The following is a 20,479-nucleotide window of genomic DNA, read 5'->3' as shown; positions in this document are numbered from 1 at the left end:
GCTTTTCGGTTTGGAAATAAGAGTGATCGGAGGGCGAATATTTTATTTAACAAGAAGAAGAATGCCTTGTCTTCTCACAATGGCTTGGCCCGAGGGCTCGGAGAAGTTGGTGTTTATTATTTCAGGGAGAAGAGGCTGGATTCACTCTGGTCCGGAAACTCTCTCGCACAGACCAGGCAAAAGACCCGAGGTGACCGCCACGCCAGGGGCTTCAGGATCCTGGGCGGGCGAGGAGGGTGCACCGGCTGCACCCCACTCCCTGCACCCCAGCCTAACTTCCCTGCCCTCCAGAAAAGTTTAAAATTCGGGGATTTTTCCATGTGGGGACGCAGAGGTACTTCGCTTTAGCCTTTCACAGCCCACCCGGGCCCTTTCTTAGCCCCCACCCCACCCCACGCCTGGCCTGTCACGTGGTTTATAATTCCTCAGCAGAAGCAACTACTGCAGCTTCGCATGTGGGCTCTATATTGAATCTTGGGTTTGGTTCCATGGCACCTTCGTTTCCTAGAAAATGCCCAGGATCTCCTCTTCTTGACCCCTTTTCTGCAAGGGGAACCTAGATAAAGACTCCCGGGGGGGGGGGGGGGGGGATGAGATGAAAGCAGTGGCCAGGGGGAGGTTGGCAGTGCCTTCTTTTTTAATGTTTTATTTTTAAAGCTCCCCAGGTGAGAAAGTGAAATGTAATGTCCGGGCCAGATTCTCCTCCGGTCCAGGGCACGCTTCGGTTTCTAAGTGGACTCCACCTCCTCTCCTGGGAGCCAAGGCCCTCCAGGGTCTGACAGCGGGGAGGGGCCTGCTCCTCCCGCCCGACCCCTCTGTCCGCTGGCCTAGGTGAGGGTCCCAAGAGAGTCCCTTCCGCTGCCCAGAAGCAGTTTCTACCAACTTGTAGAAACTTAATTCGCTTAAGTGTGCTTCTCTCCCTAGAGATTATCCTTCCTTTCTTCGGATCTCATCCTCTTCCCCCCTCACCCCCCCCAATTTCTCCTTTTTCCCTAAGGACACTCACTGGTCAGAGGGAAGATACTCCTGATCTAAACTGAGAGGGGTCAGCACATGCGCAGAATGTTCGAGTGGCTGGTGCTGCTGCACCCACGATGTACCTGTAAGCACAGGGGGACAGAGACTGTAGGAGGGCTGGAGGTGTGTGTGTGGGAACCCCAAATGCCTCTTTAGTGCAGAAAAAAATGACAGCTCTCCTGTGCCCATCTGTGGACACCAGAGATGTCTCCCTTGGAAGCTGTTTCACTCCTGCTTTGTGCCATTCTTTCCTCTTCCCTTCCTCGAATTCAAATTCCAATATCACTCTGTGTCCCTTGGGACCTGTCCCTTGGTTCTCCAGGGACCTGTATCTTACACAGCTCTGGAGAAAGAGAAATGGTGGGCTCCTCTTCGCTCTGGCACCCCATTTGAATTTTGGTTTTCTTGAAGAAAGTTATCTGTGAGCTATGGATGGATGCCCTTTGGGATGGAACCTTGCTGTTTGCTCATGTATAACCCCAGTGCTAGTTTTGACAATAAATAACAAACAGGTACAACTGGGCATTCTCAATGATCTCCCCTTCCCCTCCCCTGACTTTGCCAGTCTCACGACCAGGACCTGTTTTTCCCCCCTTTTCTTTTCCCGTTTCTTTAACGTGAACACCAAGGATGTATTGTTGTAGTACAGAGACAGAAAAGATTGTAATTTTCTTTTACGGTGTCTGGCTGGATTTGCAACAGATATTAATGGGGGACATAAATAGCTCATGGAAGGCACCGAACAAAACTGTTTAAAGCAAGGAGGCTGTACCAAGAGAAAAAAAATCTATACGTAGCTGGAATGGAGTCTACCTTGAACATTTCTGCTACCCACTTTCTTGGCAAATCCTGTCATAAAAGCAAATTTCAACAATGTATACATTTTAGGGTGGGAGATAGATTTTCCCACCTCCTTCTTCTCACGACCCCGGAGGTCGTGGGTTTAAAGCGAATGAGTGAAAATGGCAGGCAGGCTGAGCTGCAGCGCGGGGCGCGGGGGCAGCGGCGAGGGAGGCCGGAAGGTGACCGCCGACCTCGGGAAGGCAGGAGGTCTTGGCTATCAAATGCCCGGAGCCTGCCCGGACCCGGGATTCAAAGGCGAAAATTACTACTTGGTGGGGAAATAGGCCACTAAAAATGGTCTGAGGGTGACGACCAGCATTGCCATTATACCCCAAATCGAGAAGAAACAGTTATTTATTCTGTGTTCCACTCTGAAAGCAGAAGCCGCAATAGCTCCGGTAGCGGGAGCGGCGGCGGCAGCATCTGATTTCCCGAAGTTCAGGATGAATCGCACTTTCTCCCGGATCGTTGTTCTTCGAGAGCCCAAGTCCTGCGAGCTCCTTAGCATAGGAAAGATTCAAAAAGTCCTCCTCCTCCACCACCCCGCCTTCTGGGTATGGACCGTATAGAAAATATCCCGCAATTTATGGTGGGAAAAAACAGGAATAATCATGATTGAGGATTATCGGTCATTCCCAACGCGAAATCAATACTCTGCCCGAGTCTTTTCATTCCTTTCTTGGGGGTGGCGGTGGTGGTGGTGGTGGGGAGGGAGAGGGAGGGTTGCAGGGGCGAAGTGTCTGCTCCCCTCCGACTCCCCGCGCTCGCTCCCCGCCCCCCGCCGCCCTCCCCGCGGCTCCCTTTCCCCGCCTCCTCGGCGATTGCCATCTGACAAGATCTCCAAATCAAAGTGATAAATCGCTCCAAACTTTTTTTGGCGGCGCTGAGATGTTGGAGGGGCGTCTAGCGCGCATGTGCGAAGGTGTCCAAACTGACAATGCAGGAGAGATAGCGAGTGTGGATTGAGAGGAAGGGAGAGAGGGAGGGAGAGAGTGAAAGAGGGAAAGACCGAGTGTGTGTGTGTGTGTGTGTGTGTGTGTAAGAGAGAGAGAGAGAGAGTGTGTGTATGTGTGTGTGTGAGAGAGAGAGAGAGTGAGAGAGGAGAGGGAGGGAGAGGGAGAGCAAAAGAAGGAAAAGATCCAAGAAAAAAAAAACCCCAACCACACACCAGCGGCTGCAGGACTGGGCGCAGCATGAGATCCAAAGGCAGGGCAAGGAAACTGGCCACAAGTAGGTGCAATATCCCTTTTCTATTGGCTTTTCCCCCTCCTCTGCCATCTTGCATATCTGTCTCCAGCACTCCGGGCGTGAGAGCGGGGCTGCCGCCCGCCCGCCCGCCCGCCCGCCCGCTCGCTCCGGGGCCCCGGGCGGAGGAGGAGGCGGGCGCGGCGCAGCCTCAGCAACCTGCCGGCCCGGCCTCCGCGCCCGCCGCCCGCCCGCCCGCGCCCGCGCTCCTGGTTTGGGCGCCAGAGGAGCCCGGCAGCCCTCCGGCCCGCGCACGGACCAGCTGTGGCAACCCCGGGGTGGGGGTGGGGGTGGGGGCCGCCGAGACCGGGGTGGGAGGGAGGAGAGTGCGCGAGAGCGAGCGGGAAGGGGTGGAGGGAGAAGAGATGAGCGAGTCTCCCCCTCCCCTTCCCCCAGGCGGAGGAGAGTTGCCTCTGGCCAACCAGCTAGTCCCGGGTGTGGGAGGGGGAGCGCGGGGTGTGTGTGTGTGTGTGGAGATGGGGGGAGTAGGGAAGGGAGCATTTTTTGGTCCTGGGTCTGTGTCTGGGGTGTGGGTGGGTGGCGGGCTCCGGGGAAGCCGGGCGGCGGCGGCGGAGTTGGGAAAAGTTGCGCGGCGGCCGCGGGAAGTTGCGCGGCTGCGGTAGTGGGCGCTGTGCGCTCGGCGGTGCTGTGCTCGGCGGCGCGGCGGGAGGACGGGGTGGGGAGCGGGGGAGCCGGGGGAGGGGGCTGCGGTCGCGGGGTGTGTGTGGGCGCCCGGGCGGAGGAGCGGTACCCGCTCCGCCAAGCGGAGCCGCGGGCAGGTGGGGAGGAGGAGAGGCCCCGCGGGCGCGCGGGGAGCGGGGAGCGGAGGGCGCGGGGCCAGCGGGGCGGCCGCCGGGGAGAAGGGGGCCGAGAGGGCGCGCGCTCCGCGGCCCCGGAGCTCCGCGCTGGCGGGGCGCCGAGTGACCCCCAGGGGGCGGGCTGCCGGGGCCTGGGGGGGCGCGGAGGAGCCTCCCGCGCTCCTGGAGGCAGCCGGGCTCTCGGCTCTCCCGCCCTCCCCGGCGCCCCCTGCCTGCCCGGCGTGGAGCGGCCTGGGGCGTGCGGGGCGAGGGTCACCGGGTTCCGAGCGGGGGCGGTGGGACCCCATCCCCCCTCCCACGCTTCTGGCAAAAGTGTTGGGTGACTTTGTCTGGCTTTGCCCGAGGAGCCCACGCCGTCTCTTATGGCACGAGCGTCAGCCGGGACTGTAGGCGTCGAGACGGGGCTTGTTTTAATGTTTCTACCTCGAGTCTAAGCCTATAAGGGGACCTGGCGGTTCCAAGACCCGGAGCGATCCGGAGCGGCCCCAAGCGCTCCTCCGAGCGGTGTCGGCACGTGGGGCTCGGAGCAGCCTCGGGAGAGGACAGGCCGCCGTTGGCTTTCCCACTCGCAGGAAACAGAACTCTAATTGTTCCGCCTGTAGCCTAGGAAGAGCAGAGGTGGGGAGAGGGTGGGATGCGTCTCCCCAGGGAAACCCCTCGTCTCTCCCTCCCCCCTTCCCCCCCGTCCCTTGCATATTAAAACCAAGCAAGTCCCCAAACCCGGCAGCCTCCGGCGCCCCCGCGGCAGCCGCGCGAAAGGAAGCCTCGGGCTCCGGCTCCGGCGCGGCCGGCGGGGTGTCCGCGGCGGTGCGAGCGCGCGGTCCCGCCCGGGGAGATGCTGTCACCGCGGGCGCCGGTCCGGTGCTCCATCCAGTCCTCACCCAAGCATCCCCTCACTCCCCAGAGCCGTCCCTTCCGCCCTGGTCGCAGGGATCGACCTAAAACACGAGGCGGTGCGGGCCAGCAGCCCATGTGTTTCTCTCTCTTTGGGATATTGTTCCTTCCACTGAGCTGCGACCGTGTCCGAGCGCGCCGGTGCCGCCCCTGCTTTTCCTGTTTGCTTTTACACGAGGCCGATGTCTTTATTTTTTTCATGGGAGCAGGGGTAAATGTACATAGGCTTGCTTGCAGGCCTGGGGACTTCCGTTGCGACTAAAGGTTAGAAATGTGTGTGTGTGTGTGTGTGTGTGTGTGTGTGTGTGTGTGTGTGTGATTTTGGGGGGAGGGATAATGCGGGAGGAGAGGGGCGGGCGGGGAGGGGGGAGAGTCTGTTCCAACCAAGTGTGAGTTGTGAAATGAAAGCCCAAGGCTTCGCGCGCCTGCCTCATGCCGGGTATCCGCTGAAGTGAAAGCAGAACGCAAAATCCTTCGAATTTTTTGAGCAACTTTTCCCCCCCAACCGTTCTAATCGCCAGGCTGTATGCTGTCCTATTAAAAAAAATATCCCCGCACGCACAGCCCAACGCAACATCAGGAAAACAAGCCTCTAATCCGGTCTGGGGAATAGTTGTCATCCATCCAGGGGGAGGCAGGGCCGTTTATTGTGTGTCTGAGGGCCTCTAAGGATGCGGCTGCCGATGCCGCTTTCTGCGAATTAGCTGGGAACTGGACAAACTTTTCTTGCTAAGCTCCAGGTTCCAGCTGTTGTCGCCACAGCTGCCTTTCGCAGACAGAAGCGCTGCTTTATGCAACTCGGTCCCAATCTGGGCAATAAAGGAAACCATATTAAAACGATGCAATTTTTTTTTTAATTTTGGTGTGTTACGAAGCGCTAGTCACTTCCCTCCCCCGCATCATGCGTGTGTCTCCGAGCACATGGTGGTGACCCCTGCCGTGCAACCCTAGGAAAACTCTGCCGCTCTGTCTGCACCGTTTCTTTCTCTTTCCCGGGTAGGAAGAGGCTGGGTGACCAGCACACTTTAAAAAGCAAACCCACCACGCTCGTTGTGGAGGGGAAATGAACATTGCAGTGGAAGCGAATCACCCAGAAACAGTTTTTTCTCCATTGCTTGTTATTCTTTTTGTCTTTGGTGAGTTTCCTTGGTGGGCCAAGTCCTGTCCAGGATCCCATGGACCTAGCCCAGGGACCCAGAATGAATACACAACCCGTTTTCCCATTTTTTATATGGCCTTTAAAAAACACAATAGTTTAAACCTGTAAATTCGTTGCAATCGTTGGGGAGGAATAAGCCGTTTAATAAAAAAATAAAATAAAAGAAGGGAAAAGCAAGAAGATGGACACGTGTAGTGCCTCAAGCCCTGGGCTTTCATTCTCATCTGCAAGAAAAGGAAAATAAGAGCCAAGCCCAGGATGGCAGTTCCGGGCGTCTCCCGGCGTTTTCTTGGACAGTGAGGGTGGCACCCGGGCTAGAAACGCCAGTTGCATCTGTGTTTCTCCTGATGATGGGAGAGAAGCGAGGCTGGGTCTGCCTAGCTTGTCCAGAGCTCCAAACAGTGAAGGAAGAACCCCCACCCCATTTCCCTAAAGGGATACCCGCAGGGTTTCAATTACAGCCAGGAACGCCATCTCCCTGAGCTACCAGCACCTCAGAAGTCTCGTAAAGGCGCAGAAGGTGACAGGGGCACTTGTTACGTGTACACTTGATCTCTGTTTAAAAAGAGGTTTGTGAGGTAGGTAAGGTAGATGACGGCTGTTTGAGCAGTCCCATACCTAAGAGAAGAAAAGGAAACGCTCACCCAACTTCCAGCCTGCAATGCCTATCTACGTAGGTTCCCTCTCATTCAGAACAAGACAAAACAAACAACAACCAAACAACCGAAAGCCAGCCCTGCTGCTGAGAACACAGAGCTTTGTTAAAAAACCCATCTTAGCTGCTCACTCCATCCTGCTTTTGAGGAGGAGAAACCCTGGCCTGACGAGGCAGCGGCCCCTTCGAGGAAGGCAGGCGGCTGCCTTGCCATCACCTGACCATTACCGTGGCTTAGGGCTTCTTTATTGCCTTTGGCACTGGGCGTGCAGTCTTTCTGCAGCATTTCTAGGTTTCGCCAAAAAAAGAAAAAAAAAACCTGCGTGTAAGGGAAGGTTAATAACGCTTTCCATTCCCCCTCATCCTCAGCCCTGTGGAAGGGGATGGTTCGTTAGCAGCAGAGGCAGGCAGGGTGGAAAGAAAAGCTCCTTTTTCCAGGTTTCTATTTGTGGGGGCTGCAGCGTCTTAGAGATGGGCCTTTGGGGGGGCGGGGGAGGGATAGCTCGGCTCTCGGGCTTTCTGAGCAGAGGCCGCTCCCCACCACCTGGGCCTCCTCTGCCGACCACATTCAACACGTCGGTCGCTTATCAAATAGAACTGAACACGCCATCCCACGGCATTTTTTGCTTTGCTTCCTCCTCCTCTTGGTAAGAGTCGAAGGTGGTAACTCTATCAGCAGTTTCCCTTTAAACATCTGTCGTTTGGAATTTATTTTATTTCAGTTTGGCAAGTTGGGGCCAGGTAATCCGAGGCTGCAGAGGAGGCTGCAGATGTGGCCTGATGCGGGAAGGCCACAGCTGGGGACACCTGGCTCCCTTGTCCCGGGGCAAGGAGAGGGCAAGGAGGGCAAGAGAGTGCTTGCCCCGCTCAGGCCCGCTGTCCCCGCGCCCCCTCCTCTTGTCACTGCTGGAAGCCGGCCCCTGAAGTGGAGAAACGTGACTTGTCACCTCCTGGCCAAGGGCTCTTACTCTGTTCCCCAGGTACTTGGTGCCTGGCAGAGCCCTGTCCCCAAGAGCTGGGCACACCCTCCCCGCCCTCATCTCAAAGCCGCTTGGTTCCAAGGAAGTGGGTCCTGGTGGGGGGTGGCGGTAGAACTGGGGTGGGTGGGGGGCCGGTGCCTAGGGAGGCAGAGCGTCCTCCAGCTGCCCAGCTCCTGGCTCCCAAGCTGGGGCCAGAACTCTTCCTCCCTCTCCACTCTCAGAGGTGCTGCGTGCCTGGCAAGCTGCTTCCCTCGGAGCGGTTTGCATGGATGGTGTACACACACAGATACACACTCACACACACTCACACATCCAGGGTTCAGAAACCCACTCAAGGGAGGAGGGTGGGCACACCTCATGGCTTCACTGTCCCCAGCAGGACAGCCCTCCTCTCCCCCCCCCCCCCCACCAATAGTCTTGTTTGGCAAGGGGTGAGAGGCTGGGGAGGAGATGGAGAGACAGCTACACTAGGAGGATGTCAGGCACATTTTCCCAGGGTGGCGGTGAACCCATCCTCGGCTTGAAGCCGCCTGTTCTAGGCGCTTTCTAAAAAGGTCTGTGGGGTCTGCTTTTCTTTTCCGCTGGACTGCCTTGTATGAGCCATTAGTTCCCTCCCCACGCCATTTGCTACGGTCTTCTTTCTAAAATTAGATCCTTCACCACCGCCCCCCGCCCCCCCTTCCCACTCTTCTGGCCTTCGGAATTTACCAGGGAATTCTCAAGGAAATTGGCTGTGTCTTGAGAACAAGTGTGAGGAAGAGGATACAAAGAGATAAATGGCACAGAAAACAAGAGAGGGAGCAAGGAAGAGACACCACACCCTGTGCTTCTCTGAGACCCCAGGCTCGCACACAGATTGGTATTATTTTCCCCCCTCGGTAAATGAAAAAAGTTATAATCCTTGTTAATTACCTTTGCTTACATGCCATACAAGAAACTTCAGAGTTGTTTCTACATAAGGAAGAAACTGTTTACAAAACTCTTTCAAAAGTGTGACATATTGCTCTAGTTCAGCACTAAAAAGCTAAACACACTTGCCCTCCTTTGAAGTGCCCTGGCTAGGGCAGCTTATTTGAGTGCGGTTCAGATATTGCTGTGGGTATAACTAATGGCCTCTACCTATTTAGCTCAAGTGGGAGGAGAGAAAGGCCTGAATTCCTTGTCCAATGGGTCCCTCTGGAGACTGAGTTCTGGCTCCTGGCCAGTTCTGTACAATGTCAACATTGAATATTTGAATTCCCAGACTCTCTTTAACAAGTTTCTAAATAAATAAACTCATTGTGTGTCTGTGTTTAAAATTATTTCACCTTTTCATAAAAGCTACAGCATCTTATTACATTGGCCTTGCAAGTTGATTTAAAAAAAATAAATAAACAAACAAACAGAGCTTAAAGCATTTTAGCAGGCAAACCTTTAAAATCTGTGTGCTTTGCAAAAACACTCTCTTTTGCGACTGAGTTGGTGCTATTTAGAGGGATCTTGGGCTGGTCTGTGTGATGGGAGAGCGAGTTATAATAAAAACCAAGCTAAATTCAGAAAGCCAGTGAAATATTAATCACATCTAAAGGGAGGCCTGATTGTGTAACTGCGGTGTCTTAGGTCATGTGACAGTTTTGCCTGCTATGTCCTACAGGGGACAGAGAGCTTCACTGATGTGTCTTAAAGGGATAGCTATAGACTCCCCCAGTCCATAGGTATTGGCACATGGAGCCTTCTGTCCAGATTGAGTTTTGTTTCGGGCATTTTTTTTTTCTTTATCTGTGCCTGTCTTTGTAAGTTGGAAGGGGTAGCTACACAGATGTTATTCTCATATTTCAGTTTGGTTTTGAAAAGGACCACATGAATCCTGTTTTTACTAATCTCTCAGCATTTGAACATCCACGGCATTTTAATGCAGATAGGAACATACTTGTTCTAAGAAGTACACACAATTTTTTTTTAAAAGGCCAGTTCTAGTCCTCTTGAAAGTGTGGACCCCATCTGGAGTTGTTAGGAAAGAAAGTGGAATTCACTCTAATTTATGTGTATAAAGTACAACATTATTAAAAAGAATGGGATTTGAAAGGGTACATAGCAAAACCCATAATGTTTAGCTGGTAATGCGGAGAGCTCAAAGCCAAGAAGAAAAAAAAATACCACCAACCCATGCAAACCCTAAAATAGATTACAATGACCTCAGCCATTTTCATTTTCAAAAATAATAGCCATGATTAAAATGGGGGAGTGTTTTACTTGGAACCATACTCTTCTGCATTATTATAAAAGCTGTTTTGTGGTTAAAAAACTGTTTCATTATAGAAAAAAAGCAATTGAATTTTTAATCAAATTCCTTGCTCTTCAAAAGCTTTCATTCTTGAATTACTTCTTATTTTGATTTTAATTATTATTCTTATTCATTAGCAAACTTCTTTTTTTTTGGCTTGTATATTAGCCAAATCCTTGACTACCAACGTTTATAACAATGATAAAGGAGAGATTTGATTTGGAAAAGAGATTTTACTAATTCCCTTAGCAGACACCTGCTTAGGGGTCACTAACTATAGAACCTAAACTCTTAACCTGTTCAAGAACAAGCCTAAAGGAATTAATTTTGTATGCTGGGGTTGTTCAGGTTATGGCATTTATGCAAGCCCTTGTACATACCACTGTTCTTGGTCTGCTCTGAGGGTTAAACAGGGCAAATGTATGCAAAGTATTTCAGACACAAGTGAACCCCCAATACATTTTAGTTACTTATCTTCTGATCAGTTAGTTTTTCTGTAGAGAAATCTTTTAGACATTATTATTCTTCCTGTATTGTTTTTACCCAGTTCATTTTTAGAAGTATTTGCATGCATAGAGTAGGCATTTTGCATGTCTTCTTAATGAATCATGCCCTCAAGATAAAGGGAAGCCATATCTAAAATTTGGGCTCATAAAAACAGTCTATACCAAGCCAAACTAGGCAATACATTTGTTCTGCAAACTTGAGAATCTTGGGGTGAGTGGGCACTGTATGTATGTATGTATGTGTGTGTGTGTGTGTGTGTATATGAGATTTCAACTTTGCTCCACAGATTTTGACACTGTAGGCACACAACCTGAGGTTAGTCGTGCATACTCTCTAGTTGCCATTAGATCATGATCCATTGTGTATGGGAATTTTACTTTTAATGGAATGAGTTTTGTAAGTCACTTCATTACCCTGGCTGAGTTGCTTTTCTCTAAAAGAGGGAATTGAACTGGAGTAGAGCTTATAAACTCAAAAGCTTACAGGAACTGGCAGGTACAATGTATGATTAGGCAAGGTGGGTATAAGCACTAAACTCTTATTTTTCTTAAAAAATCTTTTAAAAAACTGTTTTTATTGATTTCAGAGAAAGGAATGGAGAGAGAGAGAGAGAGAGAGAGAGAGAGAGAGAGAGAGAGAGAGAGAGAGAGGGAGAGAGAGAGAGAGAGAGAGGGAGAGAAACACCAGTGATGAGAGAGAATCATTGACTGGTGCCTCCTATATGCCCCCTACTGGGATCGAGCCCACAACCTGGGCATCTGACCTGACCCGGAATCTAACAGTGACATCCTGGTTCACGGGTCCATGCTCAACCACTGAGTCACACTGGCTGGGCTAAACTCTTATTTTTATTTAAAATTTTGTCATCCAGCCTTTGTATTCCAGAACAAGATGGAGTAGTGGGGATTGGCAGTCTGTGAGTTCAAGACTTCTCTAAAAGTCACAGCTGCTTCTTACCATTTGGGCAAGAGGGGCCAGGACTGCTGGGTCTTCCACTTTTTATCTGGATTGTTCTGTGCATTTTTTCTACTTTAAAATGTTGATGCAATTTAAAAGACAACAATGACAACACACAACATTCTGCAGGCCTAACCGAACACCTCTGTCTGTCATGTATAGTTCGTGGACCCTGGGTTTGAACTGTCTAGATTAGATGATATCCAAGCGTCCTTTAAAGTCCCAACATTTTATGATAGCCACAAGCCTTCCTGGATATTACCTTGTATTTTTAAGATCTATATCTTCCTCCTCTACCTCAAAGTTTGTGTGTGCGTGTGCATGTGTGTGTGTGTGTTTTGATAGGTGGAAGTACTTATTACAGAATCTGATAGCTGGCCATTTAGCTGGAAAAAAAAGTCTTTCACGGCCATGTTTTGTCTTTCTTTCCTTCCATGCCGCTTCATCATTAATTGGTTTAAGAAAATAAACTGAAACACTCCCTCCCCCGTCACATAGCCACTGGACACCATTCTTTCTTATTTGTTATTCAACCCCATTCTTTGATTTGTGGGCTGGGGGGTTGGGCAGTAAATCATTAGGAGACAGTTTTCTGTGGTTTTCCACAGTGGGAGAAGAAGTCGTTTGGCTACTGTGGGTATAACAGAGGGAGAGTCCGTCTCTACTCCCTAGGGTATGTCGTGTCCTGTACATCTGTAACTGAAGAACTTAACTGATTTTTAAGACATAAATCTAAGATGGAGGAAGCAGTTTTTAAGGGATAAATCCATTAATTGACAAAAATGACTTTCCTTGCAACAGGGTTATATATGTTCAGGGAACATTTGAATATAAACCTACATTGTTCTGTTTGCTATCCTGAGTTTTATTTCTAGCAGAAATGGTAGGTGAATAAGTCCTGAGGATTAAAAAGGCAGGGTATGGTGATGGAATACCAATACAGTGCACACTTCCAATAAAGTTTAAAATCAGAGCTTTGTAACATCTAAATCAGTGCTATAGTCAAGGAACTGGTCAATAAATACTTGTTACTGTTGCTTAACATTGTTGGAAAAATCATCAGATCATTCAATGCTTATGGAGATTTAGAGCAGTGATGAGCCATGCTTATAAGGGTTATCAATGGGTTATCAAACAGCTTGCAATTTTTATACCTGATGTTGAAGCCCAAATTCCTTAGCTTGGTCTTTGAGGGCCTCCTACTCTTGAATTAGAAAAGTGGTGATTCTGAGCCCAGGTTATGAGTTGAATTTGCTTGGGTTTGAATCCTGGCTCCACCAATTACTAGCTGGGTGAAAGGAATACAAGCCACTTAATCTTTCTGTGTCTCAGTTTTCTTACTAATAGACTAAAGATACTTTATGTGAGCATTTGATAAACTAGTGTCTTAAATATAGTAAGAGTTGAATGCATGCCCATTATTTTGTTTCTGTCTTTCAACTTTTGGCCACAATATTGTCATAGTCTGTAGATATACCCATCCTGTACTTTGACCATCAACATCTAACTCCTTTAAGATGTAGTTGAAACCATTCCTTTTTCATGGGGTTCATCCTCATTACTCCTGGAGTCATGGTTTCTTTGTCTTTTCATTTCAATAGCGTGGAATAATTTTTACCTACCATCATTTTTGATTTTATTGTAAGTTCCTTGAATATCTATCTATCTATCTATCTATCTATCTATCTATCTGCCTGTCTATCTAATTTTTTTAGCTGCTAAACTGTAAAACTCCCGGAGAGCCCAGTTTTATATAGTGCCTGATTCTATGCTTTGCATATGGCAGATACCAGTACAATTAGGTGGTGGTGGTTACCGATGGGCTTAGGTGGATTACCTGGACCCTTTCAATTTCTCTGCCTGTAAAACCTGTGATGTTAGGTAATGTCAGCACGAGAACTCTGAGATACCTGACACTTTCATTGCATACGAAATCCACAACTGGCCTATTTTGATAGTGATAAACCACCGGGGAAGCACATTTGGGAAGTAGAGTATTATTCCTAATTTCACCAGTAATGTTCCTCATTTTGCCAGTACAAATATAATCCATGGCTTCTCCCTTAAATTATAAATTGTTATTGATCTACACTTGATCTTAAGGTGTATGAAACTGGGACCTGATTCTGCAGACTATCGGTGGAGTTGAGGTAGAGACGGTGGAACAGTTGGTGCACTCATGCAATTCCTAGGAGTTTGGGATTAGTCAGCTTCACAAAAGTCATGAGAAGCCAATATTTACATAAATTTTAAGCCCATGTTAGGCCATATTAATATATCATAGCCACAATAATTTTGCTGTATGTTTTAATGTACATGATAATGAAAGGCTATTTTAAACAATTTAAGGCTGTTAGATAATGATGCTGCATTGAATCTTGTTTCATTGATTAAATGAACTCTACTTACATAACGGGGACATCCTAACTCAAATGCAACTATGACTTCTTCCTCCCCTCATATCCCCACACCCCATTTCTTACTCCATAACCCCCACTCTAGCCCACCTCACCTATTTCATAAGTTTCTTACCATTTTGGAGAAAACACAAAATATTTGTGCCTTGGACAACTATTCTAAAGCCCTGAATGGCTTCATTGCCCATTAAGAGTTTTCTTCCCCCATGACGACCAGCCTGGGGGGACCTTTTATCCTGCTCTTAAGGCACTGAGAACCTATTTAAATGGCGGCAAACAACCACAGCTTTTATACTTTGGTGTTGATTATAGACTTTGCCTTTGGCAGGTACTATGAAATTAAGAAGTAATAAAATGTTTCATGACAAAACAGTAACAAAAATGAATGGGAGGATGGAATAACTCTCTTGGTTTGTGACCTTCTTTTGGGTCTCAGACACCTGCAAGAATCTGTTGAAAAATAGGGACCCCCTGTCCAAGAAATGCAAGTATACATAAACATTTTCATGAAGTTTCAGTGGTTCCTGGGCTGAATTCCAGCATTGATATTATAGGCATTCACACGTGCGTTCAGCCTTGATTCACTCTCATATATTATTTATATACTGTCTTATAGTCTTTATCAGTCTTTCTCATTATCTTAGAAACATGATTTTTTTTCTTCTCATTACAAAATGTCTACACACTTGTTCTAACAATTTAAAGACTGCAAGAATTATCGCATGGAAAACAAAAGTTCTTTGCAGTCCATTCTCTTTCTTTTGTCGCACACTGCCTGCAGATGATCACTATTCATCGTTTAATTAAAGTCCTGCAGATTTCCCCTATGCACCTATTATTTAAAAACATATTTTTATTGATTTCAGAGATGGAAAGGGAGAGAGAGATAGAAATATTAATGATGAGAGAGAATCGTTGATTGGCTGCTACTGCACTAGCCTGCAACCTGGGCATGGGCCCTGTCCAGGACTCTAGCTGTGAGCTCCTGGTTTGTGGGTTGATGCTCAACCATTGAGCCACACAGGCCAGGCCCCATGCATCTATTAGCACAGACATATGTATAGCTTTATATCGCTTCTCAACTATTTGCTATTTTCTTTTTAAAAAAATTAAGAATATACCTCAGACTAGTCCTACCCCAGTCAGTACAAAACAATCTTACCCATTTTTTTTTTTTAAACGGGCAATAAGTTTTCCATTGTTTGGAAAACACATCTTATTGAAGCATCCCCTAATCATGACATTTGGGTCCTTTCCAGTTTTCAGAACAGAACAGACGGAGAAATTCCCCAAACCAGGACGCTAAAGGAAAATGAAAGTGAAGTGTACAATTAAAGGAAGCTCATAGTTCAGGGTGAAGTGTGCTGGCCTCTGAGCAGCGGCACAGCAGGGCTTGGAAGGTCATAGAGGGTTGCCTCACCCTGTCAGGACAGATCAGATTTCCAAGCATCTTCCCTTCTGGAAGACCAAGGGTTGAAATCCAGAGCTTAGGTACATCTGTGTAAGATCCACTGTGATGTATCTGTGGTCTTTCAAGCTTACGGGATTGTTCTGGCCTTCGAATTTATGCCCCATTTTCATTTTCTCCTGCTGCTCAGAACAGGCAGTCGCTGAAATCAATCCATATAGCTCTAACTGGATCAGGAGAAGGAAGTTGTCAGGGATTCAAGTTTCCAGTTTGTTTTTTAATTGTGATTTGTTTGCATGGTACCTTCTCATCACACTCCTCAATCCTCTATATACACCTTAAAATAACTGATGTGACTAGATAAATGCAGACGATTTCCTGAACCAATCTAACATTTCTGATGTTTTTATTTTTGAAGAAATTACCCACAGTAATTTCTAACCTATGAATTGGAAATACCATCTTTATAGGAAAATGTTTTTCCCTGGGTAACCAGGCTATGGGAAAATTTTTATAATGGAAACTATCTTGTACTTTTTAACTATAGCATCAAAAAAATATGACAGTATAATGTTACATGCTAAAGCCCATCAGATGCAAAAATTCCAGTTTTTGATTATAAGTTATAAACCAGGATAGAAAAACTTCTGAAAAGTGGTTTTCTTTGGCAATAATGTTGTTGATTAACTATAAAAAATTCAGAAAAAAATTAATGCAGCCCATTCCTTTACACAGAAGGTCACAAAAATAGAGTAGCTGGGTTTTGGTTCCAGTGGGAACAACTTTGCTTATTAAAGCTCACTGGATTATATTAGATTAAAAACACTAGGCATTTTAGATTGGATTAAAAAAAAAGTACTATCCAAGGAATTAAAAATTTAAACACATAAGTCTTTTAAAGAATTAATTTACTTTGTGATTTTGACTCCTTAGAGTATAGCATTTGTTCCAAATCCATATTTGTGTGTGTGTGCGTGTGGATGCATAATGATTGTTCCATGGAGCATTGCTCTTGTTAACATTTTCAAAGTATATTTTAAATGAAATCAATCAAATCGAGTCAACAAATAGTTATTGAGTGCCTAGTATATATATAAGGAATGATGAACAAAATCCTAGAAGCACTCACTTTCCTAAAAACATTGAGCGCCTGCATTTGACTGACACCCGTATATGCCTGACAATGATTTATTAAAGGAGACGAAGCTCCCCAGGTGCCCGTTGCTGGCTGCCAGTACCTGCAGAGTGGTTTTGTGAACTTGGAATACCAAACCCTGTGCCTGACGCTTCTTCAAATAGCTTGTTACCATTGTGAAGACACACAGCCAATGAGCTGCAGTGCCATTCCAAGTGTTTGGGGTCTTTCATCTGAAAATAATGCCATACTTCATTTCTCTTAATGTCAGAGGTGGAGGTCATTGCCTGCCTCACTAAATGTGTGCTAATGCTGATATGGTTTTCATTCAAGATGCTTGAAAATAAAACCAAGCCCTTTATAAATACTTATTTGGTGACTACTTATAGACTCATTCATTCAACAGCTATTTATCTAGTGGCTACAATTCTAGGTGAAGAAAAGGCGGTAACACACACACAAGTAAGGCCCCTGCCTACAGGGGGCTTCCATTTTGTGGGAAATAAATGTACATAGTCACATCCAGATGTTGATGAAGAAGATTAAGCAGGGCAACTTGCTAGAGAGCACACAGGGGCCTCCTTTTAGAAGGGTGGTCAGAGAAGACCTCTTTGAGAAGGCGACATTTGAGCAGAGGGCGAAATGAGGAGAACAGTTATTAAGGGTTTGAAGTATGGTGCATTGAAACTTAGGTCATAACAAGTATAGTGAACTTGTACCATTCTTTAACCTAGGGCAGAAGCAAAAAAAGTGGGCAGATATTGTATTTGATTTTTACGTGTTGAATCCATTTATAGATACCACATGGGCACTTAGCTAGCTGACTCCACAACCTGGGAGCCAGCACAGAGGCGTTTGTGTATCTTCCTTTAAAGATGGAAGTTTTGTGTTTGATCTGTAAACACTAGGTTATTGGCAGCATCAGAGATGAATATTAGGTTTCCGGACCCATAACTCAGTCCAGTTATTCAATATTTATTGAATATATATTCAACAGCCTAAACCAAGCACTGTGTTGGGCACTGAGTACAGAAAGACAAACAAAATGTTTCCTGCCCTTGAGGAACTGATAGTCTATTGGGAGAGACAGACACGTGAGCAGAGGGTTTCAGTACAATGGGGTAAGTGCAAGAGCGAGGGTAACAGGTCTACTGTGCAATCACTCTGATCTGGACAGAAGGACGTGACCAAGAAGATGCCTTCCTTTCACATCTATTCTTGCAAGCATTTATTTGACCTATATCCCTCTAAGCTCAGAAAAATTTGAGGGTTAACATTTGAGGTTTAATGCCTTTTAAGGCTCATTTCTAGATTTATTTATTTTTTTTTTGTGCCTTCAAATGTGTAGTGTGAAGAGAATTTATATATTGGATGGACAACTCAATGTTTCCTGAAAGGTCCCACCATTATATTTGTCTGTGGTTAGAGAAATGCCGATCGCAATGACTGGCCAAGATGCAGGATGCACTTGAGGTGTATGCCCCGTAGCCTTGGGTTTGTGGGTGGGCAAATTACTCTTCCCGTGGAAACCAGTTGCAGTGTATTTTATCCCTAGTGCAGTAGAGCAACCTAACCTTTGCCATCACAGTTCAAGGAAAAGTTCTTTTTTCCCCCCTGGAGGGTCTCAAAGAGTTTCCTCCAACTCCTTCTCACTTGTAGCTCTGATCGAAATGCCCAAACTGAAGTCACCGCGGTTTCAAAAGCCACATCTTGCTTTTAGGCACAGTTTTTATCCAGCAGGAGGAAGTGCTGTCCATGGGCTTGCATCTCTGGCTGGCATGTGATTTTGTTATTTGTAAAACAGAAATAAGAATAAAAAGCACGGCCCTCTCTTCCAATTCTCTTTGCCAACCATCTTGCTGTGCTATGCATATGTGTCTAAGCCAATGTTCCAGCCACTAGGCTTGGCACAGAAATCAGTGCATTCGACATCATTACTGCTAGGTACAGTCTGAAACACGAGAACAAACTCCCCATTTGCCTAACTGTAGGAGATGCTAGTGCTTTCGGCACACTGTTGATCATGTTACCGTATTAAAACACCAGCGCAGATGTGGTTTGACCCACAAAGCAACGTCGCATCTGCATTTATTTGACCTAAAAACACCGGGTAGGTGGATCTGAAGAAGATGGGAAATGTCAAGGTAAAAAACATTATGCGAGGGCCTCATGATCTGTATATCAGATCTCTCTTCCTGCCCTTGAGTGGCAGTAATCTCCATCACCAAGGTTTTTACCCTCAAGAAAAGAAAATATTCTGATACCTAATAGAATGAGCTGTGCCTCAGGAAACCATCCAAGTGAGTCTGTGGCATTGGCCGGGACTCATAGACGGCTTCCAGGGTGTGTGGAATGCCACCATTTGCTTCCTTCCACCATTCCTGGTGTGATTTGCTTGATCACATCGTGAGAACTCATTACGTAGACTGGACAATCACTAATAAGTTTTGGAAAATGCTCTTTGCAGTGATTTAAGCCCTCTATCTATGATAGGCTCTTATTCTCCACATACTCCTGCCCATTAGGGGTGATAATCTCAAAAATGCAGTATATGTCTGATGCCATGTGCATGTTTTCTGATGGATACTGCTGCATGGAAAGTTTGGTTCAAAGTTTGAGTCCCAACTTTGCTACTTATCAACCTGGTGGTGTCCTCGGGCAGGCTACTAACCCCCTGAACAAAACGTCCTCAAGCATAAGATATGAACAATAAACACTTTCCTCCAGACTCGTATTATTAAAATAAGATGACATATGTGCACCCTTTTACAAGCTGTAAAGAGCTGTGTAAATTTGATGTACTACTAAAAGTTCTAGAAATTATAGAATATTAAAAATGGTAGGGAGCGGTTAAGAGTGTAATCTAGAGCCACGTTATTTAGGTGGAAGACTAGGCGCTGCTGCTCCCTAGCGGTGTGGCCAGGTACAAGCAACTGATCCTCTGTGCCTCAGTTTCTTCATCTGTAAGATGGAGATAACATATAACAACCATAAGTAATAGTGCTAATCAAGGTTATTTCGTGTTCATGCATTTTTGAGTTTAGTTCTCACACCTCTGTGAGGTGGGGGTTATTATTATACGTATTTTTAGAGATGAGGTCACTGGTGATGTTAGCTATTTTCCCCAGGCCTCTCAGTTCCAAGGGCAGAGCTGGGATCCAGCCTGAATCTGCTTTACTCTAAAGCCCAAGCATTCCGTCTGAACACTCCACTGCCTACTTTTTTTTTTTTTTTTTTTTTTTTTCATCCAGCAGTAAAAGTGGGACATTACATTGCCTGAGTATTCCAGAACTCATAAAAGGTAAGATGGTTTTGGATGCAGGTAATCTTAATTCAAGTAAATGATTTCATACAGCTCTTAGAGAAGAAGGATTTTGCTGCAGCTTTAACGGGCAATTTTCTCTTTATGATGTGGGCTGGCCTTCTCTTTGTCTTTCATTTTCTTCCCCGAGTTATCTGCAGGATGGTTTTCTAGTACTGGATGATTTTTAGTTTTATTTAGAGAGCTCGGCACATCTTTGTTGAATGAATGGCTTAGCAGAGACTTTATTACTTCATTGCCTGACATCACAAGCTACTTATACCTTCCAGCTTACCCGGGGATGGTGCTGGATTCCAATCTGATTTTCTAAACAATGCACCATGACCATGAACTTGTCCGAGGTCGCCTGCATATTGTTAAGGCGAGGAAAGCGGGCCACAACTTTCCGAATCTTTCCTCCCTACATAACATCCGAAATGGAGTCCTGTTTGCCCCTTCTCAACTTTGTTTTGATATCTAAGTCACCTGGGCCTTGCAACCAAGTTTTTGGCTAGTTGCACAATTAAATAATCTGTGGGATTCAAATAAGGGAGGGCTAATGATTCTCAGATCTGCTCCTTTTTATGTTTGCTTATTTTTGGACAGAGGGCAGTGGACAAGAGTGGATACAGAGACTCACATATGGCTGCAGAGTATCACTTGGAGAGTTTAAATATATCATTCAATGTTTGGGCTCTGCCCCAAACCAATTAAGTAAGAATCTCTGTGGGTGAGGTGGGGTGGAGTGAGGAGGAAGGTCTCAGGCAGTGGGGAGCAAGGAGTCCTGGAGATAAGAAACTGGGAAGAAGGATGTCATTTGAGTTAGAGAATCAGAAAGACAGCAGGGATAGCAAGGTGGCTCCAAATGCCACCTTTGGAG

The 20,479-nt window shown here is 46.7% G+C and overlaps 1 protein-coding gene across 6 annotated transcripts in view; it reads left to right on the top strand.

Annotated features, from left to right (window-relative positions):
* The first annotated feature begins 2,733 nt into the window (after positions 1-2,733).
* MECOM (MDS1 and EVI1 complex locus) overlaps positions 2,734-20,479 on the top strand; it is a 571,831-nt gene continuing 554,085 nt past the window's right edge. For 4 of the 6 annotated variants that reach the window (XM_036445331.2, XM_036445329.2, XM_036445330.2 and 1 more), the window contains exon 1: positions 2,736-3,090. In XM_036445331.2, coding sequence (XP_036301224.1) covers positions 3,054-3,090 — 37 coding nt within the window. In that variant the 5' untranslated portion in view covers positions 2,736-3,053. Of the gene's footprint in view, positions 3,091-20,479 lie in introns of all 6 variants that reach the window. The other 2 variants (XM_036445332.2, XM_036445340.2) reach the window with 2 other exon arrangements.

This window comes from Pipistrellus kuhlii, unplaced genomic scaffold (assembly GCF_014108245.1).
Source record: "Pipistrellus kuhlii isolate mPipKuh1 unplaced genomic scaffold, mPipKuh1.p scaffold_m20_p_2, whole genome shotgun sequence".
In the NCBI taxonomy this organism is placed as follows: domain Eukaryota; kingdom Metazoa; phylum Chordata; class Mammalia; order Chiroptera; family Vespertilionidae; genus Pipistrellus; species Pipistrellus kuhlii.
Note: the sequence above shows the minus strand (reverse complement) of the source record. Positions and strands in the feature narration are given on the sequence as shown.